The sequence below is a fragment of the Rhineura floridana genome, chromosome 2, assembly GCF_030035675.1.
Source record: "Rhineura floridana isolate rRhiFlo1 chromosome 2, rRhiFlo1.hap2, whole genome shotgun sequence".
Taxonomy (NCBI): domain Eukaryota; kingdom Metazoa; phylum Chordata; class Lepidosauria; order Squamata; family Rhineuridae; genus Rhineura; species Rhineura floridana.
In genome coordinates this window covers 20,447,230-20,475,092 of record NC_084481.1, presented here as the reverse complement: position 1 = coordinate 20,475,092, position 27,863 = coordinate 20,447,230, and the positions used below count along the sequence as shown (strand labels likewise).

Sequence of the window (27,863 nt, the reverse complement as noted above, 5' to 3'; positions counted from 1 at the left end):
CTCTCCATGACAGTAAAAATACAACAATAACAAAAAAGTATTATTTATTTATTAAATTTATATCCCGTCCAGAAGGCATTTCATGACATACAAAATCCAGTGACTTTAAAATCATTATCGCTTAGCCAAAGGCCATCAGTCATTCAATAGTCCAATAAAAAAGTGGAACACTTCAGAATATGATGAAAAATAAACTAATAGCATACTCCACTACAATTTTGAATATATATCCAATATGTGTTACAACCTTAGCAGAACTTTTTTGGCTCCATGGGCCAGATCCTTATCAGATCCTAGTTTTGCAGGTCAAATTTGACAGGTGGCAGGGCTGCACAACTGTCAATCACCTGGTGGTATAATGACATCAGAGTGATTGGGTGTATCGGTTCCAAAGTCAGGACTTCAAAGTACTGCACAGGACTTATTACACACACACACACACACACAGTGCTTTAAAGTGCCTGAGGCTTTGGCATTACCAAAGCAAGCCCTGCATGGTGCTTTGAAGCCCCATCACCTGATGGTCTGTAGAGCCAAAGCCTGCTTTCTGCTTGATCATTAACGGAAAATAGTACTTATGGTTATATAGGACGCTGGGCCCAATGTCCTGTAGGACTCTGCAGAGTTGCGTTGCGGAATGGAGAGTATTGAGCGAGCTTATGTGTGTGTGTTTGAATCTTTGCTAAGATTCTACCTTCCCTGCAAATTAGTCAGACATAGACTTTAAACTTTAAAATAAGAAACAACTACTTTATTCTGGAAGTACATGCTTGATAGGAAAGAGTCCTATATCTAGCTAACGAGCTAAGTTGGAGCAGCAAGCGCTGCACCCAGAGCTCGCCCTCATGCTGGAGGAAAGGGAGAGACAAAGGAAAAAATGTCTGCTCCCCTCTCGAGAGAAAGAAGACTGGGAAGGAGGGAGGAACTGAGATCAACATCCTCTGCATATCAGTCTAGCAGGAAGGAAAAGACAGCAGGAGATCAAAGGACAGGTACAGTCTAGCAACCAAGAGTCTCCTCTCTAGCTACCCTTTTTAACCCCATGCAGCCTCAACCCACAAGTTGGAGTTGAACCTCATACATTCCAACAGGTTAAGCACCGACCAAAAAAGAAAAAGCCTGAGGCAGACTTTGAGCACCACTGTTTGAATCATGGACAATTTGCTGACAGATTCCAAGCTTCCTTAATAGATGAATATAGTAAGTTCAGACTGAGTACATAAATACATCTGTTTACATGTCCTGATCGGGAAGGGTGGAGGGGGCTTATTTACAATAATGTAGGGTATGGAAATTATTGGACCCTTTTGAAGGAGCTGGTCAGTTGCGAGTTCCCCAGTTTGATTTTCTGGGCAATTAGCAGGCTTGTTGCTGGTGAACTCTTACACTCTTTATGGCTAATAGTCTCTTCTGCCACCTTTCTAGTTTATTATTTAACTTGGCCCTGAGAGGGAGGGAGGCGTTTACCATGACGACACCCTCATCCATTCACATGCAAAGAGGGCTCCTTTGACCCTTCAGGTCCAGCAGTAAAATGCGAAAACCACAGGAAAACCGTGTCTCACAACCTGACAGCTGTGAGGAATGAAGTCTAACCCCTGACACAAAGCGGTTCAAAGCAAATAACGCGCCCAAAGTGGGCATTCCCTTCAGTGTCCTGTTAAAAGGAGAGAAGACGTGTTTAAGGCTCCCTGGGCTGTGAGAAACTCCCAGTTATTATTTTCCCCTCTAGAATGTCTCATCTAGAAAATATGCTGGCTATGTCCCACAGGTCTGTCATTATCTCTCGCTCGCTCGCTCGCTCTCACACACACTCCTCCACAATTCCATGCAGAAGCTAGCGATGTGCCAAAATGCAATAGGAAGCCACGTTTTACATTTGGGGACACAGTGAGAAAACGCAAGCAGCTGTTGCGGGAGCCAAAAGTCATCTCAGTTGATGCAGGAGACCTGGGGAGTGAACTGAGGTTTCCCTTCCACCTTCCTATCTATTGCTAAAGAAAAGAGGTGAGTGTAGAACGAGAGGACGGGTCGACTGTGTGTGAGAAGGGGAGTGACTTGGAGGGGAGCGTATGTGTGCGCGTGAGGAAAGAGCAAGGGAAGTTGAATCGCTGTAGAAATCCCGCTGAAGGGAAGGACGCAGCTCTCCTGCAGCCAGCGAGCGTTTAAGCTAGTTGAGAGACGAAGGGAAACTAGAGGCAGGGAAGAAAGAAGGCGCCTCTTCGTCATCGACTGCTGCTTTCCAAGCCGCCTTTCCTAAATCTACTCGGTATCGAATCCTGCCCTGCCCTGTCCCCGACGCCCCAGGCGAGAGCAGGCAAACAGCTGAGCGTGAGGTAAGGCACCAGCGGCGGGCACTTCGCTGCACACCCTCTCTCTATCTCTCCGCCTCTCCGGGGGTAAATGGCGCCGCGACGTTCTGCCGTTTGTGGGCTGAAGCGGGCTTTTGTGGGGAGTGTTTAGGACTGGATTTTGCCCTCGACGGAGACGGGGACCAGGGTGGAGACTTGAGTTGGAATGATCCAGAATCTCCTCCCCCCCCCAATAATTAAGTGTCCCCAGCCAGCCCTGCCTTTCCAGATCGCAAATTACGAAGGAGATTGGACTGGGTGGGTGAGCTGGAGAAAGACAATCTGAAATCTGGTTCTAATGTTGTGGGAGAGGTTAATTAGGGTAGGGTCGACTAGGCAGCTCAGTTTCTCTCTCCCCCTCCCATCAAATAAATGCAGGGTTACTCTTCTGCATTCCGTCTGGCGAAACAAAAACATAATTGCAGCTTTTGGGAAGTATTGCACGTTGACATCAGCCTGCCAGTGTCAATGGCCAGTATAAACAGCGAGGGAATCTGATTCTGGCACCGCTTCAAGAATCAGTCTCTTAGATTCCAGCAGAGCGTGACGAAGAAACATAGGATCAGGCCCTTTGTTATTAGCCAGCTGAGTAGGAGCTGCTGACCCTTGTTTTGTTTTTGAGGCTCATCTTACAGTACATAGTACAGTATTGATGCAATCCGGTACTCTGAAAGCCAGAATGTTATGCTTCATATATAACCCACATTCCCTGGTTCCCTCATTGTCCCTCCACCTGAAAAAACCCACCACTCTCCAAAGAGTATCAGTATTAAAGTTAAATGGCTTTGTGTAATATTAATTCTGAATGACTGGAACGCTATGAAACTAAAAAGCGACAGCACCGCCTGCTCCACAGAAATGCAACAAAATGTGCTGAGGCAGCGCAATGTTCATTTTTTCAAGAAAGGTAGCACGGCATTTTCTGGAGAAACTATCCAAGTGTGCTGAGATTAAAAAGCAGCTGCAAATGTGAGTTAGCTGTAACCACTGTTTCCATTGAGGTGCTGTCATTTTTTAAAACTGCTGCTTCTCTCAATGCTTCACATTCAATATCTTCCTTTACAGAGCATGAAAAACTGCAATTCCTATTTTGAGAGCATTTTGTGTCTGACAGTTGGCAGCAACGGACGCCAACAGGTTTATTTCATATCATCCAATGCATGGTTTCTTTGTTACACAACTGTAAGTTCTGGTTCTTTCTTGGTGACGTGGAGAAGGAGAAAGGAAGGCTTGGTTGACTGTGTGCAACTACCATATTTTGAGATATCAAATAGATACCCCTACATTTACATTCCTGCTCATACACAAACCTTTCAAAAATATTGTATGAACATTTGTAATCCAAAATTATATCTGTTCATTAGAATATATGAATGTATGATCCAGTATAATTTATATGAGTGCTGATAAGGGAAGGTGCAGGGTTTGTATACTTTTTTTAAAAAAAAATGCACTAGAGCAATAGAAATTCTGCAACGAGAAAAGCTGAATTCTGTGATTTGGTTAAAATTAAGCAAATTTGCATACTTCTGCTTCTGTCTTTCTAGAGCAGCCTTTCCCAACCAGTGTGCCTCCAGATGTTGTTGGACCACAACTCCCATCAGCCTCAGCCAGCATTGTCAATGGTTAGGAAAGATGGGAATTGTGGTCCAACAACATCTGGAGGCACACTGATTGGGAAAGGCTGTTCTAAAAATGACAGATACATTTCTTAAGGAATGGAAGCCTCTTTTGGACTTTTTGTTGAAAGAAAAAAATGAAATGATGATAATGGGATTTGACGATTAATTAAGATAGAAAGTGAATTTCGTATGTTTTAGGAGACAGGTTTGATATATATTATATAACTTATAGCTGATCTGTAACAAATCGGAAGTCAAGTTTTTCTTTTTATTTTTTTTCTGTTGTATTGTTTTTGTTGTATTTGTATTTGTTTTATAAAATTTGAATAATAAAAAAATTATTATAACAAAAAAAAAGGGAAAGGCTGTTCTAGAGAGATGCTGCTGTAAGGCGTTTAGATCACAGTGTTGCAGGAGGAGACAGATCTGCACAGCAAACCTATGCACCCCTAAAGCTTGACACCTTTCCTTGTGGTCCATGGCAGAGAGCTACATCCAAGCAAAAATTCAGTGAGCCTGAAAGAGATCTGTCTCCACCCTGTGTGGTTATTTGGGGATGAGGAGGCAGATTCCTTTGAAAGGTTGTTAGGAAGAAACTTACTTATCTCCGTTGGTTTCTCCTCTGAGGAACCAGCTGCCCCAACAACTATTGTCTCTTGAACTTTCATAGGAGCTGACCTTTCCCTCTTGACTGCCCTCTGTCAGATCGGGGGTCCTGCCTAAACAAACTAGGTACTGCTACTGTACTTTCCAAGTCAGCCATCTCAGGTCCTGAGGAAATCAGGCACCATCACTGGGGACAGGCAAAAATGAATAGTGAAGTGGAAATGTGAGACAAAGATGTTAAGACCAGAGGAAAACCCTGCCTTGTAAGTGAAAAGAGAGAGAATGAATACTAGTCTGTATATCTACCCATAATCCTTCCTTTAGGGTCCTCACCTAGGAGAACATGGAGCCACTTGTGTCCCAGCCCTCTCAGCTGGTCAGTAAAGCTTTACTCCATAATTGCTGGGAATCCAACTCAGAATTTCTCTGACTTTTAAGATCTCATCAAGCTTTGCCCACCTACTTTTAACACTATGTTTGAAACCATATGAGCTAGACATTTTTTTACAAAAATTAAACCTGAATTTTTTCTCTACGATGTTCCTCTCTCTCTCTCTCTCTCTCTCTCTCTCTCTCTCTCTCTCTCTCTCTCTCTCTCTCTCTCTCTCAATACCAGAATTCTGAATTATCTGATGAAACTGATTGACAGAAGATTCAGGACAGGCAAAGGAAAGTACTTCTTCGCAGAGTAAATAAATAATTTATGGAATTGGCTACCACAAGGTGAGGCAGTAGTCACTAGCTTAAATGGGAATGAGACACGTTTATGGTTCTGTTAATGGTTACTATTCTAAATGCCATTTCCAGATTTCAGAGGCAACGTGATTCTGAGTACCAAGTGCTAGGGAGCAACATCAGGAGACCATAAGAGACCAAATTCCCATCTAGTCTTGCATTCTGTTTTCTCCCTTGCCAACCAGATGCCTATGGGAAATCTGCAAGCAGGACATGAGGGCATGAGCACTCTCTCACTCGTGAACCCCAGCAACAGGTTTTCAGAGAGGTCTATTGCTCTCGTATCCTGCTAGTGGGCTTTCCAGAGGCACCTGGTTAGCTATTGTGGGAAACAGGATGCTGGACTGGAAGGACTCTGGGTCTCATCTAATGAGGCTTTTCTTATGCTCCTACATTTTGTGCAGAATTGTAGAATAAACACAGCTTTAAGAATAGGTACAAGATATAGATAATAAGAGAAGGTGCCCAAATGACCGCCCACAGAAAAAAGAATAAAATTGCTTTTCAAGGCGTAGGGTCCATCTAGCAAGCATGTTTCACTCTGTGATCATAGAGTCATAGAGTTGGAAGGGGCCTATAAGACCATCGAGTCCAACCCCCAGCTCAATGCAGGAATCAAAATTAAAGCATACCAGACATGTGTCTGTCCAGCTGCTTCTTGAATGCCTCCAGTGTTGGAGAGCCCACCACCTCCCTAGGTAATTGGTTCCTTTGTCATACCACTCTAACAGTTAGGAGTTTTTTCATGATGTTCAGTGGAAATCTGGCTTCCTGCAACTTGAGCCCATTATTCCGTGTCCTGCACTCTGGGACGATCGAGAAGAGATCCCGGCCCTCCTCTATGTGACAACCTTTCATGTACTTGAAGAGTGCTATCCTATCCTCAGTCTTCTCTTCTCCATGCTAAACATGCCCAGTTCTTTCAGTCTCTCCTCATAGGGCTTTGTTTCTAGTCCCCTGATCATCCTTGTTGCCCTCCTCTGAACCCATTCCAGCTTGTCTACATCCTTCTTCAAGTGGTGTCCAGAACTGGACGCAGTACTCAAGATGAGATGTGATGTGAAATAATGAGATACAACTTGTGGAAAGGCAACTTGTCTAACCCAGTAAGCAGATTGAGAAAGCTTGATGAAATCTCAAGCCAGAGGAGTTCTGATCAGGAGACAAAGCTTTAGTGGGCCAACTAAGAGAGTTGGAACTTCTGTATCCCAGGCTCTAGTTGAGGCTTCCTTTGTCTATCCATTGTGCCAAATGATCAGTATTACTATTACGACTACTATTTATCATTCACTTAAGTAATTTATTGATGGAAAGTATTTACATAGGCTATCTACGCCTTGTTCCTCACTCCCACTCCTGTGCTTACCTGCTGTACCCACTGGCCTGGTGTCCTGTTGTTTAATGCCAGATCAGTACATAATAAGACCACACTCATCCATGATTTGATCATGGATGATTTGAAGGTGCTGAATATGATTTGATTTGAAGGTGCCAATTTGGTGTGCGTTACCAAGACCTGAGTGGGTGAGCTGGGACGAGTTGATCTGACCCAGCTTTGCCCACCTGGATACCCGGTGCAATGCCAGCACAGGCTGTAGGGACGAGATAGAGGAGTTGCTGTGGTCTACAGACCTTCCATCTCTGTCACCAGCAAACCACTCGCTCTTGGAGCTGGCTGTGAGGGCTGCACCTGGTGTCAGGCCAAGGAGACACTGCTGGTGTCCTGTCTACGCTGCTGCCCAGTATCTTCTCTGACCAAGCTGGCAGACGCTGTCTCGACTGTGGTATCAGAGGAGCCCAGAATGACAGTCCTGGATGATTTCAATGTCCATGTTGAGGCTATCTGTAGTGTTCTGGCTCAGGACTTCATTGTCTCCATGATGATCATGGGACTGTATCAAGTTGTCACTGGCCCGACACATAGAGCAGGGCACACCCTCTATTTGGTTTTTGCTCCAGATGGAGGAAGGAGTGGTCTGGAGATGGGGGGATGGATGTCACCCCATTGTCATTGTCAGACCCCTTCCTGGCGAATTTTAGACATACAGTTCTGATCCTCCCCTGCAGGGATGATGGACAGATTAAGATGGTATGCACCTGGAGACTAATGGAATCCACTGGATTCCTGAATGCCCTGGGGGAGATCCCAGTAGATAGAGCAGGTGACCCTGTTGAAGCCCTTGTAACCCTGTGGAACAATGAGGCGTGTCAGGTTCTTGACACAGTTGCCCTTGAGCGCTCTCTCCGGCATTGTGGAGTCCACCTTGGTACGCCAGTGAGCTAAGGGCAATGAAACAGGCTGGGCAATGGCTAGAGCACAATTGGCAAAAAACGTGCTGTGAGGCTGATCAAGCACGAGTAAAATATCATAACTGTGTCTACTGTGTTGCGGTGAGAGTGGCGAAGAAGGCCTACTTCTCTGCCACCATCACATCCTCAAGTAGCCATCCAGTGGAGCTTTGCCATATTGTCAGAGGTCTGTTGCCATCAACTCCAGGAAATGGAGTTTTAGAGCCTTCGGAGGCCCACTGTGAATTGTTGGCAAGGCACTTTGAGGTTAAAGTAGCTTGCTTCTGTAGCAATCTTGATGCCCTGTCCACATCTAGTGTAGTTCCCAGTGAGGTGTCCAATGCAATGTCTGTTGCAAATTCTTGGGATCGGTTTCAGTTGATGCAGCCCGATGATGTGGGCAAGGTGCTTGCAACGATTTGGCCAGCAATCTGTCCTCTCAACCCTTGCCCTTCTTGGCTTATTAAAGCTTGCCGAGGGGGGTTGACTGAGTGGATGAAGGGTGTGGTCAACCCATTGTTGCGGGAGGGAGTGGTTCCAGCCACTCTGAAAAAGGCAGTGATCTGACCTTTCCTGAAAAAGCCCACCCTGGACCAATTGGTTTGTGACAACTACCGCCCGATTGCAAATACCCCACTTTTAGGGAAGGTGATCAAGGGGGTTGTGGTGCAGCAATTGAAAATACTCTTGGATGAAACAGATTATCTTGATCCATTCCAATCTGGGTGCAGGCCTGGTTATGGGACTGAATTGACCTTGGCCGCCCTAATAGATCGGGAGACGGACAGGGGGAGTGCAACCCTGTTATAGTTACTTCATCTCTTGGCGGCTTTTGATGCTATTGACCATACTATCCTTCTGAACTGACTTGGTGAGTTGGGTATCGGAGGCACTGTTTTACAGTGGTTCTGATCCTACTTCCAGGGTTGTTTTCAGAGAATAGCACTGGGTTATTGTTTTTTGGCCCCCCGGCAGTTGTGCTGTGGGGTGCCGCAGGGTACCATCTTGTCCCTGATGCTGTTTAACATCTATATGAAGCCCTTGGGAGCAGTCATCAGGAGATTTGGGGCGAGGTGTCCGCAGTACGCTGACGATATCCAGCTCTATTTCTCTGTAACATCTGATTTGGGAGAGGTCATGCAAGCCCTGGACTGCTGCCTGGACTCGGTGGTGGGCTGGATGATGGCCAATAAACTGAGTATGAATCCTAGCAAGACAGGGACGCTGTGGGTTGGTGGTTCCTGAGTTTTGATAATTGGTCAGTTGCCTGCTTTGGATGGGGTCATACTCCCTCTGAAAGAGCAGGTCTGTAGTCTGGGGGTGCTCCTGGATCCATCTTTGTTGTTGGAGGCCCAGGTGACCTCAGTGGCTAGGAGTCCCTTTTTCTAGCTTTGGCTGATAAGACTGTTGTGGCCGTTTCTGGACCAGGACAGCCTGACCACTGTTGGATTATTGTAATGTGCTCTAGGTGGGGCAGCCCTTGAGGTTGATGCGGAAGCTGCAGCTGGTCCAAAATGCGGGGGTGTGACTGCTTACTGGGGCAGGGTATCGCCAACATGTCACCACGCTGCTGAAAGAATTGCACTGGCTTCCTATTAGCTACTGGGCTAAGTTCAAGGTTCTGAATTTGGTGTATCCTATACAGCTTGGGACCAGGATACCTGAAAGATTGTCTTACCTTGTATATACCCAGTCAATCACTGCACTCTGCAAGTGAGGACCTCCTGCAGATACCATCTTATCAGGAGGTCTGTTCCACACAACATAGGAAGCGGACCTTTAGTGGAGTGGCACCTACCCTTTGGAATTCCCTCCCCTCAAAGATTAGACAGGCACCATCTCTGTTATCTTTTTGGCGGCTACTGAAGACCTTCCTCTTTCAACAAAGCTTTTAAGTAGAGACCTTATCCCAGTCAGTGTCTGTGTTGGAATTGCTTTCTAAGATGTTTTTAAAGCTTTTTTTTAAAAAAGATGTTTTTAAATATATTTTATTTGAATATGTTTTTGAAGATGTTTCTTTTAATATATTTTAATGTCTGTTTTTATGATGTTTTTAGTGTCTTTGTTTGCCACCCTGGGCTCCTACTGGGAGGAAAAGTGGGATATTATTATTATTATTATTATTATTATTATTGCAGGTTTAAAATGTAGCTTGCTAATTGGGGTGTAATTGCAGCTGTTGTGTAAAAGGGACTTTGGCATTGATGCAAATGGAATGATAAAGAGTCTATGTGCATTCAGGCAGGTTCTTTAGCAGCACAGTTTTATGCATGTTTACTCAGAACGGAATAAGTTCAAAAGTACAAGTCAGCAGTTAATAATAATAATAATAATTAAAAATAATAATAAAAATAATAAATGTAATTAACCTGTTAGCCCTATTTAAAAACATTCAAAACAGTTGGAAATTCACAAATGAGTATTGAAGTGAAGGGGGGAACAGATATTTGCTGCTCTGCTCCCTCTTTTATCCCTCACTGCTTAGCTTGGGTGCTTAACCAAGCCCCACTTCGCAGTCCAGCAGGGAACCTGGCTTAGGCAGAGAAGCGCTGGTATGCTCTTTCTTCTGTGCTCTAGTCCACCAGTTCCTTGCTGCTCTGCTTGGAGTTGGGGCATGGCTGTGGGGTGTGCCTTCCAGTCAAGCCATGATGCTGGCCCTGCTATCCAGGAGGAAGAATGACATGTGGGTTTCCCCTAGCTGGCATTGTTTCTTCTGTATATTGCTTTCAGCTACAGAGGGAAGCATGTATTACTTCTCTCTCTCTTTCTCCTGTGTTTTTTGGGGGTTGTGGTGGGGGTTGAGGCAGCAACAGTTGGAAAAGAGGCCCTGGCTTACCCTGAAGAATCACCCAGTTTGTAATTATCTATGTGTGCAGATACAGAGTGGTGGTATTCAGTACTAGTCCTACTCAGAGAGGAGACCCATTGAAGTTAATTTCATTAGTTTCAGTGGGTCTACTCTGAGTAGGACTTAGCTGAATACAACCCAGTATGTATACATCTATATTTGTATTCAGATATTGTGCTGTTGATCTGAATGGGCTCATTACAAACTCCTAGAGCTTTTGTCCTGCTATCAGTAGTAGCTACGTAGTTTTAAGATCCAGCTGGATTTGGAGGGAATGGGGGTGGGGTCTGATTAAAAAAACGTTTGGCCAGAACAAAGCAATTTTACCTATAGCTCTTGCTCACAACAATGCAATTACATCATGCAGTTTGGGTAGAGCCTGCTGATGAAAGTGAGTGCAGTAATATCAGAAAGCAATGCCCACTCATTTTTTTTTATTTTTTTTTAGCTAACATATTTATATACCACCAAATCATAGAATCATAGAGTTGGAAGGGGCCTATAAAGCCATCAAGTCCAACCCCCTGCTCAATGCAGGAATCCAAATCAAAGCATTCCCGACAGATGGCTGTCCAGCTGCCTCTTGAAGGCCTCCAGTGTCAGAGAGCCCACTACCTCTCTAGGTCATTGGCATTGTCGTATGGCTCTAACAGTTAGGAAGTTTTTCCTGATGTCATCAAAAACCTCTAAACAGTTTACATAAACAGTATAAAATATGCATTAAAAATACCAATAAAATCAAATGTTAAAATGACCTAAAATGTATCAAAATATGAATAAAACTAGCAGTTTTAAAAACATTCATCTGTGATGCTATTGTGTCATAAGCCACCATAGCCAAATAGTTCACCAAGTCTCTCATCATCTACAAAGACGTTCCGAAGTGGGTGGAAATAGACAATCATTTACAAACTTCGTAACAATATAAGAACATAAAGGACCTCAAGCAGCAATAGGAGAGGTGCAGTAGCTGGAACACCAGCTGAGCCAACCTCTTGCCACCTACTACTGCTCTGCATTTTGGTATTGCCCTCTCTGAAAGGAGAGGAGAGCTATCAGCCCATCCCTGGAGGAAGACCCCCCTCCCCCGATTGTGGCAGCTGGCTTTGAGGCCAAGATTCCTGGGTGGGGAGGGATAGAAAGTTCCCAGAATAACACATCTGACCTTGGGCTGGGTGCAGTGGAGGCCCCTCATTAAGGGCAGGTGGGGCACCTGCCCACCCTAACCACTCTAAACCTCCAACCTATAGCCCAGTCCCTTCTCTGTTCCTTACATTCATATTCAACATAGTACCTCACATTTAGAGACGCTCTAGACTTGTTTCTGTCCATCTTCTGTTCTGGCCAATCATCCCTGGATAGCATAGCCAATCACAATCATTGCTATGGTCCCACCCGTCTCGAGGGGTAAAATTCTAGTAGGAGTGGCTTAGGGAGTGACCCCTTCCACACCTCCAGGACCTCCATTTTGATTTTATTTCCCATAGAATAAGCTCTAAACAATCAGAAAAAGTCCCTCAGAAATGCATTGGAAGTTCCATAGCATTAGGGCGGGGCCATGAAGAGCCTCCCCAATGCATTTCCATCTGAGCCAATGAGATGCATGCATTTGCAATCTTCATTGGCTGTTCTAGAGTTTGCATTGCTATTCCCTCACTTTTGCAAGCAGCAGGCTAAAGCCGCAGGAAACACGATTCTTTCTGTGCAGCCAGCCTTTGAAAGCAGCAGCAAAATTTCTGTGTGAATTCAATTCAGTATTTGTGCAGAGTAGATGGGTGGGTGTATGTTGCTGCATGGGGAGCAAAGGAAAAAACTGCAGAGTAGTACAGGAGGGGTATGCTTTGGTCCTGATGTTTCCTGACTCCTAACTGAGCAAGGGAGCTGTCTCAGCTGGTCCACAGGAGAAGAGATACAAGGAAGTCAGCTTTCAGAGAGCAAACAGAGCGAGCAATATGTAAAATCAACCATCATGTTGGATTAAAATAGGTATGTTGAACTTAGGTAACCTCCTACATACTCCCCAAAACTAAATGCTTGCCTAACTTAAAAAAATGCTATGGGGACTGGTAACTTTGCCCTGATTCCATGATGATATTTTCTGTGGTGTACAGATGCAGCTGTTTCCCACACTGTAGGGTAGAATTAGGCACACACAACATTTTTGTCATGTGCCCTATCTTTTACTGTAAAACCCCAATTCAGTTATAGTCAGTTATGCAAACCTAAAAATACTTACCTAGGAGTAAATCACACTGAACACAGTGGGACTTACTTCCGCTTGCACTGTTAGTTCCGTTGAAAATAGTGAGACAAACAACAAAGGGTACTGAAGTGCCTTAAAGACTAACGCAGATTTATTGTGGCATGAGCTTTCATGGACCAGAGCCCATTTTGTCAGATGTGTGAAGTATTATCCTCAGTTAGCAAATATTTCATGGGTATAGAGAAAAACAGATGTAAACAGTGGGGCCAAAAACAGGATTTAAGTTAATAACTGATTCCTTTACTTTCAATGAAATGTTAGTCACACACAACAACTAAGTTTAGCTGTGAGCTGCTTTATGCCTGACACTCTTTTTATGCAGAGGTAATCTCCATGTAGGAAAATATTATGTGTGAAGAGCCCCCCAAATATCCAGTAATTCCCAGATTTCAGGAGATGTTAGGTTCAATTGCAGTGCCCCCGTATCCTATAAGAATACTCTCTTCATAACCAGCAGAGATACACTTTCATTGGCAAAAAGTCCAGGATCCATTCCACTACCTCATTAAGATTACTCAGCATGTTCAGTGAGACACCATAATAATATGTCAGACCTTTTCTCTTGCCTGAAATTTTAGGCATACATTAGGCTTATTATTAATTTCTATACTGCAGACTCATAAAATATATCTATGCAGTGTATAAAATGTCAGTTAAAACCAAAACAACATAACAAAATCAGAGCAAAATACATTAAAGGAGCAAAAGTGCAAAATGAGTCATCTGACCAGAAGATTATAAAAATAAATTTATTTATTTATTTATTTATTTATTAGTCGCCCATCTGGCTGGTTGTCCAGCCACTCTGGGCGACGTACAAGATAAAACAATACATTAAAACATTAAAATTTAAAACCATAACAGTAAGAAACCTAACCCACCCCAAAAGCCTGCCTGAAGAGCCAGGTCTTCAAGTCCCGGCGGAAGCTTATCATAGAAGGGGCATGGCGGAGATCATTTGGGAGAGAGTTCCACAGGGTGGGGGCCACTATTGAAAAAGCCCTCTCTCTAGTCCTCACCAGTCTAGCTGTTTTAACCGGTGGGATCGAGAGAAGGTCTTCTGAGGCTGATCTTGTTGAGCGGCATCCCTGACGATGCTGGAGGCGCTCCTTCAGATAGACTGGGCTAAAACCGTATAGGGTTTTAAAGGTCAAAACCAACACCTTGAATTGGGCCCGGTAAACAACCGGTAGCCAGTGCAACACCTTCAGCACTGGAGTGATGTGATCTTGCTGGCGGCTGCCTTTAATCAGACGGGCTGCCGCATTCTGTACCAGTTGCAGCTTCCGGACCGTTTTCAAGGGTAACCCCACGTAGAGCGCATTACAGTAGTCTAGGCGAGAGGTGACCAGGGCATGTACTACCGGTGGGAGCAGATGGTTGGGAAGGTAGGGGCGCAGCCTCCGTATCAGATGGAGTTGATACAGCGCTGCCCGGCTCACAGCCGAGACTTGATTCTCCATGGTCAGCTGGGAGTCAAGAATGACCCCCAGGCTGCGGACCTGGTCTTTCAGGGGCAAACGTACCCCATTGAGCACCAGGTCCACATCCCCCAGCCTTCCCTTGTCTCCCACAAACAGTACCTCGGTTTTGTCAGGGTTCAGCTTCAGCTTATTCCTTCCCATCCAGCCACTCACTGACTCCAGGAACTTGGACAGGGTTTCTACAGCCAACCTCGGTGAAGATTTAAATGAGAGATAGAGCTGCGTGTCATCCGCATACTGATGACATTGCAGCCCAAATCTCCTGATGATTGCCCCCAGCGGCTTTATATAGATGTTGAACAGCATCGGGGAGAGGATGGAACCCTGTGGCACCCCACAAGTGAGAGGCCAAGGATCCGAAACCTCATCCTCCAATGTCACTCTTTGGTACCTACCAGAGAGGAAGGAATGGAACCACTGCAATACAGTGCCCCCCATGCCTAACCTCTTCAGGCGGTCCAGGAGGATAACGTGGTCAACGGCATCGAAAGCTGCTGAAAGATCAAGGAGGACAAGGAAGGTGCATTCGCCCCTATCCCACGCCCTCCTCATATCATCTACCAAGGCGACCAAGGCTGTTTCAGTCCCATGTCCAGGCCTGAAGCCCGATTGAAATGGATCCAGATAATCCGCTTCCTCCAAGTGTGCTTGCAACTGTTTTGCCACCACCCGCTCAATCGCCTTGCCTAAGAATGGCAAATTTGAGACTGGGCGAAAGTTGTTCAGATCTTGGGGATCCAAGGAGGTCTTCTTTAAGATTGGTTTTATTACTGCCTCCTTGAGCGATGATGGCATTACTCCCTCTTCGAGAGATGTATTTGCCACCATCTTGATCCCCTCACCCAGTCTATCTTTGCAGCTCATAATGAGCCACAATGGGCAAGGATCGAGTAAGCAAGTGGTTGGCTTTAAGGTTGAAAGCACCTTGTCCACTTCATCAGATGGAAGAAGCTGGAACTGATCCCACACCACCAGAGCACCACTGGTCACCTCTGGCTCGCTCACTGTGTCCACAGCGCACGGAATAGCACTCTTAATACGATCAATTTTCTCTGCAAAGTGTTTAGCAAACTCGTCACAGGAGACCTTAGCATGTTCCATTGGTTCTGGAGCAACTGGACCGACCAGGCTCCGGACCACTTGGAACAGTCTCCTGGGACAGCACTCTGCAGATGCAATAGAGGCAGCATAAAAATCTTTTTTTGCTGCCCTTATTGCCACATGATAGGCTGCCGCAGCCGCTCTAACATGTCCGATCGTCATCAGAGCGAGATTTCCACCACCGACGCTCTAGCCGTCTCACCTCCCGCCTCAGAGTACGCAACCGTGGGGTGAACCACGGTGCCGTCTGAGTTCTATTCAGGGGGAGAGGGCATTTCGGAGCCACCCGGTCTAATGCCCTGGCGATTGCGGCATTCCACCCCTCCACCAGGGTCTCAGCCGAGTGGCTGTGTGCATGCTCCAGAGAATCCCCAAGCGCATTCAGGAATCCATCAGGATCCATCAAACGCCTGGGGCGGACCATTTTAATAGGTCCTCCACCCCCACGGAGGGTTTGTGGCACCGAAAGGTCCAACCTCACCAAGTAGTGGTCTGACCATGACAAGAGGGTGATGGATGTACCCCCAATTTTCAGATCACTCCCCTCCTGTCCCGAGGATCATTTTCATAAGAAGGCTTGCTGAAATAACCCAATCTTAAGGTGATGCCTAAAACTCATTCAGTATGTATTCTCTATTGCTTGATACTGGTGCTACCTTTTCATTGCTAACCCACACTGCCCCCGAGTGGCTCTCTGATGAAACTCAGACGGCAGTGGGGGTAAGCGGAAACCCTGTACAACTTTCCTTCACTATTCCCCTTCATGTTAAATACCAAACCCGCTCTTTGGAGCACCCCTTTCTGGTTTACTCTAAAGCTCTGCATTCACTTATGGGACGAGATCTTTTATGTAAACTTGAGGCTAGCCTAACATGTTCTCCTGATGGGATGGGTTTACTACTTACACTCCTTGGGGAACCCCTTCCCAGTGTCGAATCTCACGCTTCTTGCCTTCCTCCGGACCTAATTGATCTGCCTGAATCCCTGTGGGGTACTTCGGACACCGATGTTGGACTTTTGTTGTCAGCTGATCCAGTGAAAATCCAGGTAAAGGCTTCTTTGCCTCCACCCTCTGTTCCCCAGTACCCACTATCGAGAGAAGCAAGGGAGGGAATACGTCCCATCGTAGAAGGCTTTATTCAACAGGGCCTTGTTGTTCCTCAATGAACTCCTTGCAATACTCCAATACTTCCTGTGAAGAAGCCCCCCAAGAAAAAGGGGGACCCCATTCAATGGAGATTTATTCAAGACCTTAGAACCGTAAATCAGTATGTCGTTCCCCTTCACCCAGTAGTTCCTGACCCGGCTACCATTGTTAGTCAGTTGTCATGGGATGCCAAGTGGTTTCTCGTCATTGATCTTAAGTCTGCCTTTTTCAGCATTCCTATACACCCTGATAGCAGATATCTCTTTGGCTTCATGTGGGAAGGACAGAGTTACTGCTGGTGCAGGCTCCCACAAGGATATAGAGACGCGCCAGGAATTTTCTCACAGTGTTTAAAGGCGGATCTCCAAGGCTTCCAGCCCACGCGTGGATCTACTATTCCTTTTATGTGGATGATATTTTGATGGCTAATCCTGCTGCTCAGCCCCTCCATGACGACGGTAAGGACCTTCTCCTTTATTTGCATACCCGGGGACATAAGGTGGACCCCAACAAGATCCAGTGGGTATCCCAGCGCGTTAAATATCTAGGCTTCATGCTCACTCCGGAAGGCAGGCAAATAGATCCGGCAAGGATTGAAGTCATCTTACAGTGCCCACTTCCCCAGACTAAAAGACAATTACGTGGGTTCTTGGTACTCATCAGGTTTTGTTGTCCCTGGCTGCCTGGTTGTGGAGAACTGTCTAAGCCACTTCATAGCCTAACTTCTAAGGCTGCCCCAGACCCCATAGTCTGGTCTACAGAGAACGAACGTTCCTTTCATCTGCTCAAACAGAGCGTAGCCACATCTCTGTCGCTAAAGCCTCCAAATTATTCTAAGCCATTCCACCTGTTTATCCATGAATGTTCGGGGGTGGCTAGTGGAGTTCTTACTCAGAAGGTGGGTCCAAGCCACTATCCTCTCGCTTTCTTTTCTCAACAAATTGATCCAGTAGCTCTGGGCACTCCCTCTTGAACACGCACGCTGACAGCGGTGTCCTTATTGCAAAAGGCAAAAACGCTTACTCTGGGTCACACTACCACTGTTTGGACTTCTCATGAACTCACTGCCTTGTTGCGTAAAGGAACTACTCAGGTCTTTTCAGCCCACAGACAACAGAAACTTGAGGCGGAACTTCTGGCAGATCCTAATGTTACTTTCCAGCGCTGTGGGCCACTCAATCCAGCTACCTTGCTGCCGGATCTCCCAGTGCCAGCTGATTCTCATGACTTCATCGAGGTGCTGGATACCATATTAAGAGTGAGGGAGGGCCTTTTTGATGAAGCGTTGGACAATCCAGACTTCATTCTTTTTACTGATGGCAGCTCTTACTATGTGGGGAATAAACGTGTTACAGGCTGTGCTGTTACTACCGAATGGGACATTTTAGAGGCTGCATCTACTCCGGGACACTGGGGAGCTCAAGCCGCTGAGCTTTATGCAGTCGCCTGTGCCTGTCATCTAGCTGCGGGGAAAGAAGTGACCATTTATACAGACAGCAGGTATGCACATGGTGTTGTCCATTGTCATATCCATCTCTGGAAATATAGAGACTTTAAAACAGCTACTGGTAAGGAGATTCAACATCTGACACTCATCCAGAAACTTTTGGACTCTCTCCTCCTTCCTAAATGCCTTGCTATAGTTCATTGTAAGGCGCATACTAAAGATGTTTCTCCCATAACCAAGGGTAACGCCCTGGCTGACGCTGCAGCTCGCCATGTGGCGCTATTACCATTACAGCTACCTTTGCTAGCTTCTGTCACAGTTCCTTTTGACCTAGTTTCTCACCCTTTTTCCTATTCTTCTAAGGAAATCCTGAAGTGGGAACAACTTGGAGCAGACAAACGGGGAGATCTGTGGATCCTGCCAGACGGCAGGGCTTGCCTCCCTCGTTCTGTATATTATCCGGCTGCCAGTTGGTATCATCACCATGGAGGGCACTATGGCACCGATGCCCTAATTCGTTCTCTCTCCACTTACTGGTTTGCTCCTGGCATTCAACAAGTTTCCAAATCAATAGTGAAAGCGTGTGCCACCTGCCAGCAGAAAAGCCTGGCTCGACCGACCCCGCCACCTGAAGGGGGGCGGCCGGCGGCAGCTTCTCCATTCCAGCATTTTCAAATGGACTATGTGGATCTCCCGCGTGCCGACCGCAAGAGACACCTGTTGGTCATAGTATGTCACCTCACGGACTGGGTGAAGGCTTATCCGACTACTTCTGCCACCACGGTCACTACTGCATGGGTCCTCCTTAAAGAATTCATTCCCTGCTTTGGTGTGCCCCTTTCCTTTGATTCTGACCGTGGCTCTTCCTTTGCTAACAGAGTGCCGGGCCTGGCAACCAAGAGGTCTTCTGTATCTTTAAAAGGTGTGCAGGGGGGAGGGAGAATTCCACCTTATGGTTTTTCTCATTACAGAGTTGCAAGAGCACCTGCACTTGGCTGACTTTCTCTTCTCTTAAAGATACAGGATGAACCTGTATGCCATGAACCTGGCAACCCTAAAATGCACCCTCTAGATTTTTATGGCCTTTTCAGAATTATAATTATAATAGTTATAATTATGATCCAGCCAAAGGTAAGGACTTTTTAATCCTATTGGTCTCAGTGAGAGAGTTAAACATGTACTTAACTTTGGCTAGATGGTGCTTTATACATAGTGTCACAAACTATACTCATAGCAGGGGCTGGCCAAGATATTTTGCTGCCTGGATCCCAAATGGCAGCATGCTGCTATCACCATCACTTTGTTGAGCGTTTGTTGTAGAATCTGGAGCATTACTTTATTTGCATGGGCTATTAAGGCAATACTTCAATAACTGCATTCCCTGGGATCCCCTTTCTTTGGAATTGGAATGTATATTGAACACTTCCAGTCTGTGGGCCATTGTTTAGTTTTCTATATTTGTTGACAATTTTTTGTCAAAATTTGGACAGATTCAGTCTCAGTAACTTGTAGCAACTCTTTTGGTATGGCATCTGTTCCTGGTGATTTGTTTCTTCCAAGTATTTTAAGAGCAGCTTTCAACTCACATTCTAAAATGTCTGGTTCTTTATCATACGGTTCCTCCGTGAATGAATCTGTCATCCTTGCATCTCTTTTATAGAGTTCTTCAGTGTATTGCTTCCATCTTCCTTTTATTTCATATCGGTCAGTCAGTGTGTTCCCCTGTTGATTGTTCAACATCCCTACTCTTGGTTTAAATTTCCCTTTCATTTCTCTAATCTTTTGGAATAGTGCTCTTGTTCTTCCCTTTTTGTTGTCCTCTTCTATTTCTATACAGTAACTATTGTAATAGTTCTCTTTGTCCCTACATACTAGTTGTTGTATTTAGGGTTCTAACCATGTTTCTATCTCCTTTTGCTTTTGCTTTCCTTCTCTCTTTAATTTTAAGAGTTTCTTCAGTCATCCATTGAGGTCTTTCTCTCTTTTTAACTAGAGGCACTGTCTTTTTGCATTGCTCCCTGATAATGTCTCTGACTTCACTCCATAGTTCTTCTGGTTCTCTGTCAACTAAGTTTAAAGCCTCAAACCTGTTCCTTATTTGATCTTTATATTCTTCTGGGATGTTATTTAAATTGTATTTTGGCATTATGATTGCTTTGTTCCTCTTCTTTAGCTTTACTCTGATGTTTGATATGATCTGTACCGCAGTCTGCTCCTGGTCTTGTTTTTGCAGAAAGTATGGAACTTCGCCACCTTCTGCTCCCAATTATATAATCAATTTGATTCCCATATTGACCATTTGGTGTTGTCCACATGTACGGTTGTCTTTTTGGTTGATCAAAAAGATGTTTGCAAGAAACAAATTATTGGCTTCACAGAACTCAATAAGTGTTTCTCCTGCCTCATTTCTATCTCCTAAGCCCCATTTCCCAACAATTTCTAGTTCTTGTCTACTTTTCCTTTCCAGTCCCCCATGATTATCAGCACATTTTGTTTTGGTGTGTGATCAATTTCTTCCTGTACTTCTGCGTAAAATCTCTCCAATTCCTCTTCTTCTGTGTTATGCTGTTGGAGCATAGACTTGGATGATGGTTATGTTGACAGGTTTTCTGTTAAACCTATTAATGGGGGCGGGGAGGCAAATAAACTACAGGTACTTGTCTACCACCACCATCCGCCTTCTGCTGCTTGTAGTAGCTTCAGGTGGGTGGGAGCAATTTAAGTCAGCAAAGCCACACATAGAGAGAACATAAGAACTGAGCCCTGTTGGATCAGGCCAGTGGCCCATCTAGTCCAGCATCCTGTTTTCACAGTGGCCAACCAGATACCCATAGGAAGCCCACAAGCAGGACCCAAGTTCAACAGCACTCTCCCCTCTTGCTATTGCCAGCAACTCTGTTCAGAAGCATACTGCCTCTCTCCATGGAGGCAGAACATAGCCACCATGGCAAGTAGCCATATCCTCCACGTATTTGTCTAATCCTCATTTAAAGCCATCCAAGTTGGTGGCCATCACTGCCTCCTGTGGGAGTAAATGCCATAGTTTAACTATGCTCTGTGTGTAGAAATACTTTCTTTTTTCTGTCCTAAACAGGAGTGTAGTTGTCCAGGGTCTCAGGGAGTCTTAGACCCCTTACTTTTTGGGGAGCAGGCTCCCAGAAGGGTCCCTGTGTCTCCAGCATCCTACGAGCCAATCAACTTGAAAGGGGAATGTGTTAGCCAGTGAGAAGAGTCTTCTAACATGCTTCTTTGTCCTTTACTGCTGATTGGAGCCAATCAGAGTGAAAGGAGGTAAGTCAGCCACTGAGAACACTCTTCTCAGTAGCTAACACTCTTTCTTGCTTATTGGCTCCTAGGGACTTCTGTTGTTGTGGGAGAAGGTGTTAACAAGGATGTCATTCTCAACCCAGCAGCAAAAAAAAGGGGGGGGAGGAGCGTGGTTGTGACTAACATGAAGAGACCCCACACCTCTGAATATGCCACTACACTACTGGTCCTGAATCTTCCAACATTCAGCTTCTTTGGATGTCCACAAGTTCTACTTTTATGAGAGAGGCAGAAAAACTTCCCCTTCTCTATGCCATGCATAATTTTATACACGTCTGTCATGTCACCTCTTACTGACCTTTTCTTTGAACTAAAAAGTCCCCAATGCTGCAACCTTTCCTCATAGGGGAGTGCCTCCATCCCCTTGATTGTTTTGGTTGTCCTTATCTGAACCTTTTCCAACTCAATACCCTGCCCCAGATCTCCCCAAGGTACAGGTCCCTTCCCTCCCCCCCATAACCTTCCCCATCCCTTCTCTCCTGATGTCGCCTCCATTTGTGCCTACGCACAAAGCGCAAACCAGCTGGCAAGCAGCCTCTGCTGAGTGAGAAACACAGAGAGACCCACACGCCCCAAGGCTGCCGACGGCTGCCGAGGGGATGAGCTGCTAGGGCTGTGATGAGGCGCCTCTGGCGTTCCGCTCCCCATCTGCTTCGCCTTCGGAAGACCCCGGAGGAAGCGAAGATGATGTCAGGAGCTGCCGGAGGGGGCTGGCAGTGCTGGAGCTGGAGCGACTGCGAGCGGAGAGGCAGAAGCGAGGGAGGGCGCGTGAGAAGAGCATTTTTCCAGGCTTAGGGGTGCCTCTGGCGCCCCTCAAGCGTTGTGCCCTCCTGCCACGCTCACCTTGCTTAGTGTGTTACGCCGGCCCTGATTATGTAAGGAGAAATCCGTGCACTGACAGAATCAGCAACTTAGCGTCATGTTGAATACAGCCCTCTTGGTCCTATAAAGGCTTTGGGATAAGCAAATAATTTGCTTTTGAATATTGGATGGAAGGCATAAATCATAACATATCTCCATCTCATTCAGCATAAACCTTTTGGTATTTTCGTTCCAATTTAGAACGTAGGGATTTTTGATTGCTAAAGGCAACAGGATGTCATATAAGAGCTTTCTTGGTCAGTCTCCCAAGTTTCTGTGCTTTGACATCATACTAGTCCTTTTTGGATATGAGCAGGGAGACTGCATGTACTTTATCTTGTGCATAGGTCTACCGACTTGGAGTCTGGGATGAATTCAGTAGTCTTCACTTTTTTGGATAACGTGGAACATAATCTTTCTGGAGTTTCCCCCCCCCTTTTATAGCTCTCAGATTATTCTAAGGGCTCATCCAGACGACTGCAAAATGTGTGACACGCGCGCTATGTGTACTTATTATTTTTCGGTCATCCAAATGATGTTGCGCTGTGTCACGCATTTTCGCGGGTTAAATCCGCTCCTTCCAATACTGGCAAAAATGCGATTTGCTGTTTGAAATCGGGAATTTCATTGGGACATTTTTTTCCATTGGGAAACAGCGAACAAAAAGGCGAAAAGTGAGGACTATCAGCTGACAAACCGGATATGGAAACGGTGGATTATCCCACTCTGTTTGGATAAGCCCTAAGTGCTGAGTGCAGGGATTCTTTTTTGTCTCTTCCTTTTACCTCTCTCAGAGACAGATGCAACTATAATTATTCTAAGACTAAGTGTTGAGTGCAGGGACTGTTTGCCACAGAATAACAGGTTGCATCTGCTTTCCTGTTTGTGGGGAAAGGCTACAGCAAAAATTGACCTATCACCTGCAGGCTTTCCTATTGTGTTGGAGAGTCTGTTTCTATAGTAGCCTTTAACCCAGAAAGGACTTTTTCTCTTTCACATCCTTACCATGATACAGGCTGGAATCATACAACTATTTTTCATGTGTGTAAAATAATAATATTAATTAATTACAAGCTATTTTTTCCTATTGCCACCCTGGGCTCCTGCTGGGAGGAAGGGCGGGATATAAATAAATAAATAAATAAATATTGCAGTATCTCCATGTTGAAATACACATCAAGGTGTTGCCATGTGAATACATTGCCATATTATGAAAAAAAACCTCTCAGGACGTGACCAGTTACAATTTCATTACATAGCATTCTTATAACCTTCGTGTCTGGCCAGTGTAGTTGATAGCTTTGAGAACTTTGGAAACGTTTGCTGTTCTGATCCAGTTCAATTTGTCTCATATTTATCTTCCGATGTGCCTTAACGTATTTTCATACAGCACAAAACTTTGCAAGTTACTTAAAAGGAGGAATATATCATATACACATCCGTGCGCGCACACATGCACACACATATTTTGTTTTCTATATAAACCAGCTAGTCCCCAGTCTGCCATTTGGACTAGTAAAGACCATCATAGGGGAATATTGGTCCTTGTGATGGCTAGAGGGTAATCTGGAAAAGCCTCAATCTGGAAGTAGTCATATCTAAAGCTGTTAGTATGTTCTATCCTGTTCTTTCCATTTAGAATTTCATTTGATTCATGTTTCAGTTTGAAGACAGTAGTGCAAAATTCATAGTCTGACATCAAAGGATTCTCTCAGTACTCATTTCAAGGTACAGTTGGGTTTCCTTTTTAAAAAGCCTTTGGGGACAGTTATCAAGGAAATGGTGGTAGAATGGATAAAACAATCAGTTTGCAACTTTTGATAGTGACAGCCTTTTCCAAACAACAAAGAATAGGCAGCACAAACTTACCTTAATTGGAAAACAGTAGAATGCAGTCTAAATCCAGGGACTCGTTCAGTGGAAGACCAGGGGAATGTTTAAAAGGAGAGGTGTCAATTCTAAGCAGTTAAGATCACATTTGTAAAGGAAATGAGGTATTCCATCTGTCATTAATCACACTAGATATAATTTTATTATTTATTTATTTATTGTATTTATATACCGCCCCATAGCCGAAGCTCTCTGGGCGGTTTACAATAACGAAAAACATTAAAAACAAATATACACATTTAAAAACACATCTTTTAAAAACAATGTAAAACACAATTTTAAACAATTTAAAACATTCTATCTTTCCCGATCTGCGGTATACATTCGAGCTGAGCTTCTATTATTGTAGTTTGAATACCCCCAATCATTCTCTTGAGCTTCCCTTTCTACTTCCCTTTTACTGAGAAGTTTGCTTTTTTGAAGTAGAATATGACTGTGCTGGACCTTCTTGGCAATTGTCCACTTTGTTCCTAATTGATTCAACAACACACATACTTCACACCATTATCATTATTAAGTCTAGGGTCTCCTTCCCTCTAGTCAGTTCTATGACCAACTGTTCTTGGGAATAGGCATGTAGGATATCTAGACATTCTACCTCTTTGTCATGACCAAAACATACAGTTACCCTGTTATGTGAAGGTAATTGGACACCCATTATAAAGCATTTCCTCCTGTGGATGCTTCCTTGATTTCATTCTCCATCTCAACCTCACTTTGGGATTTTGGTCAGGGGGTGAGAGCATGTCCCCAGTCCTAAGTTACTGTTTTAGCCTGGTATTGCCAACCACTGTGATTCTGTGGAGGAGTCTTCCCCTTTTGTATTTCCAGCTTTTTGGACTATTTGTCCTCTTTGATGTACAAAGCGATCTTAAAACAATATGCTGTACTGCCAATAAATACTATAAAACAACTTCAATACTGCCACTTCAGCTTTAAAGCAAACATTCTTCTTGTTCAGTGTTCTTCATTGGACAATCCTAATGCAGTATCTAGGTTCCTTGGGATAAAAAATTACTTTTATAACCAGTCTGCAGCTTAGTGGATATGCTTGTTTGCAGAACTTTGCAAAAACCTAGACAGTTCCATTCCAGGTCCACACTGTTTGCACAGCATACAGTTTCCATCATGATCTCTGAACTCTTGCTCTCTACAATATAAGATGGCTAATTGTTCTGGCTTTCTAGAGATGAATGAGATAGTAAGTTTTGAGGCCTACAGTGCAATGTCTATAATGATGACATTGTGGTTTATTTTTTGCAGTTCACTACAAAGCTGTTTTTGTTTGCTATTAAGAACATAAGAACATAAGAAGAGCCTGCTGGATCAGGCCAGTGGCCCATCTAGTCCAGCATCCTGTTCTCACAGTGGCCAACCAGGTGCCTGGGGGAAGCCCGCAAGCAGGACCCGAGTGCAAGAACACTCTCCCCTCCTGAGGCTTCCGGCAACTGGTTTTCAGAAGCATACTGCCTCTGACTAGGGTGGCAGAGCACAGCCATCATGGCTAGTAGCCATTGATAGCCCTGTCCTCCATGAATTTGTCTAATCTTCTTTTAAAGCCATCCAAGCTGGTGGCCATTACTGCATCTTGTGGGAGCAAATTCCATAGTTTAACTATGCGCTGAGTAAAGAAGTACTTCCTTTTGTCTGTCCTGAATCTTCCAACATTCAGCTTCTTTGAATGTCCACGAGTTCTAGTATTATGAGAGAGGGAGAAGAACTTTTCTCTATCCACTTTCTCGATGCCATGCATAATTTTATACACTTCTATCATGTCTCCTCTGACCCGCCTTTTCTCTAAACTAAAAAGGCCCAAATGCTGCAACCTTTCCTCGTAACGGAGTCGCTCCATCCCCTTGATCATTCTGGTTGCCCTCTTCTGAACCTTTTCCAACTCTATAGTATCCTTTTTGAGATGAGGCGACCAGAACTGTACACAGTATTCCAAATGCGGCCGCACCATAGATTTATACAACGGCATTATGATATCGGCTGTTTTATTTTCAATACCTTTCCTAATGATCCCTAGCATGGAATTTGCCTTTTTCACAGCTGCCGCACACTGGGTCGACATTTTCATTGTGCTGTCCACTACAACCCCGAGGTCTCTCTCCTGGTCGGTCACCGCCAGTTCAGACCCCATGAGCGTATATGTGAAATTCAGATTTTTTGCTCCAATATGCATAATTTTACACTTGTTTATATTGAATTGCATTTGCCATTTTTCCGCCCATTCACTCAGTTTGGAGAGGTCTTTTTGGAGCTCTTCGCAATCCCTTTTTGTTTTAACAACCCTGAACAATTTAGTGTCGTCAGCAAACTTGGCCACTTCACTGCTCACTCCTAATTCTAGGTCATTAATGAACAAGTTGAAAAGTACAGGTCCCAATACCGATCCTTGAGGGACTCCACTTTCTACAGCCCTCCATTGGGAGAACTGTCCGTTTATTCCTACTCTCTGCTTTCTGCTTCTTAACCAATTCCTTATCCACAAGAGGACCTCTCCTCTTATTCCATGACTGCTAAGCTTCCTCAGAAGCCTTTGGTGAGGTACCTTGTCAAACGCTTTTTGAAAGTCTAAGTACACTATGTCCACTGGATCACCTCTATCTATATGCTTGTTGACACTCTCAAAGAATTCTAATAGGTTACTGAGACAGGACTTTCCCTTGCAGAAGCCATGCTGGCTCTGCTTCAGCAAGGCTTGTTCTTCTATGTGCTTGGTTAATCTAGCTTTAATAATACTTTCTACCAGTTTTCCAGGGACAGAAGTTAAGCTAACTGGCCTGTAATTTCCCGGATCCCCTCTGGATCCCTTTTTGAAGATTGGTGTTACATTTGCCACTTTCCAGTCCTCAGGCACGGAGGAGGACCCAAGGGACAAGTTACATATTTTAGTTAGCACATCAGCAATTTCACCTTTGAGTTCTTTGAGAACTCTCGGGTGGATGCCATCCGGGCCCGGTGATTTGTCAGTTTTTATATTGTCCATTAAGCTTAGAACTTCCTCTCTCATTACCACTATTTGTCTTAGTTCCTCAGAATCCCTTCCTGCAAATGTTAGTTCAGGTTCAGGGATCTGCCCTATATCTTCCACTGTGAAGACAGATGCAAAGAATTCATTTAGCTTCTCTGCAATCTCCTTATCGTTCTTTAGTACACCTTTGACTCCCTTATCATCCACGGGTCCAATTGTCTCCCTAGATGGTCTCCTGCTTTGAATGTATTTATAGAATTTTTTGTTGTTGGTTTTTATGTTCTTAGCAATGTGCTCCTCAAATTCTTTTTTAACATCCCTTATTGTCTTCTTGCATTTCTTTTGCCAGAGTTTGTGTTCTTTTTTATTTTCTTCATTCGGACAAGACTTCCATTTTCTGAAGGAAGACTTTTTGCCTCTAAGAGCTTCCTTGACTTTGCTCGTTAACCATGCTGGCATCTTCTTGGCCCTGGCGGTACCTTTTCTGATCTGCGGTATGCACTCCAGTTGAGCTTCTAATATAGTGTTTTTAAACAACTTCCAAGCATTTTCGAGTGATGTGACCCTCTGGACTTTGTTTTTCAGCTTTCTTTTTACCAATCCCCTCATTTTTGTGAAGTTTCCTCTTTTGAAGTCAAATGTGACCGTGTTGGATTTTCTTGGCAATTGGCCAGTTACATGTATGTTTAATTTAATAGCACTGTGGTCACTGCTCCCAATCGGTTCAACAACACTTACATCTCGCACCAGGTCTCGGTCCCCACTGAGGATTAAGTCCAGGGTTGCCGTCCCTCTGGTCGGTTCCATGACCAACTGATCTAGGGAATAGTCATTTAGAATATCTAGAAACTTTGCTTCTTTGTCATGACTGGAACACATATGCAGCCAGTCTATGTCCGGGTAGTTGAAGTCACC

At 44.7% G+C, this 27,863-nt stretch overlaps 1 protein-coding gene across 5 annotated transcripts in view; it reads left to right on the top strand.

The window, feature by feature from the left end:
- The first annotated feature begins 1,794 nt into the window (after positions 1 to 1,794).
- Positions 1,795 to 27,863, top strand: part of SPATS2L (spermatogenesis associated serine rich 2 like) — a 116,952-nt gene continuing 90,883 nt past the window's right edge. For 3 of the 5 annotated variants that reach the window (XM_061608070.1, XM_061608069.1, XM_061608062.1), the window contains exons 1-2: positions 2,015 to 2,336; positions 3,417 to 3,533. In XM_061608070.1, coding sequence (XP_061464054.1) covers positions 3,508 to 3,533 — 26 coding nt within the window. In that variant the 5' untranslated portion in view covers positions 2,015 to 2,336; positions 3,417 to 3,507. The other 2 variants (XM_061608064.1, XM_061608063.1) reach the window with 2 other exon arrangements.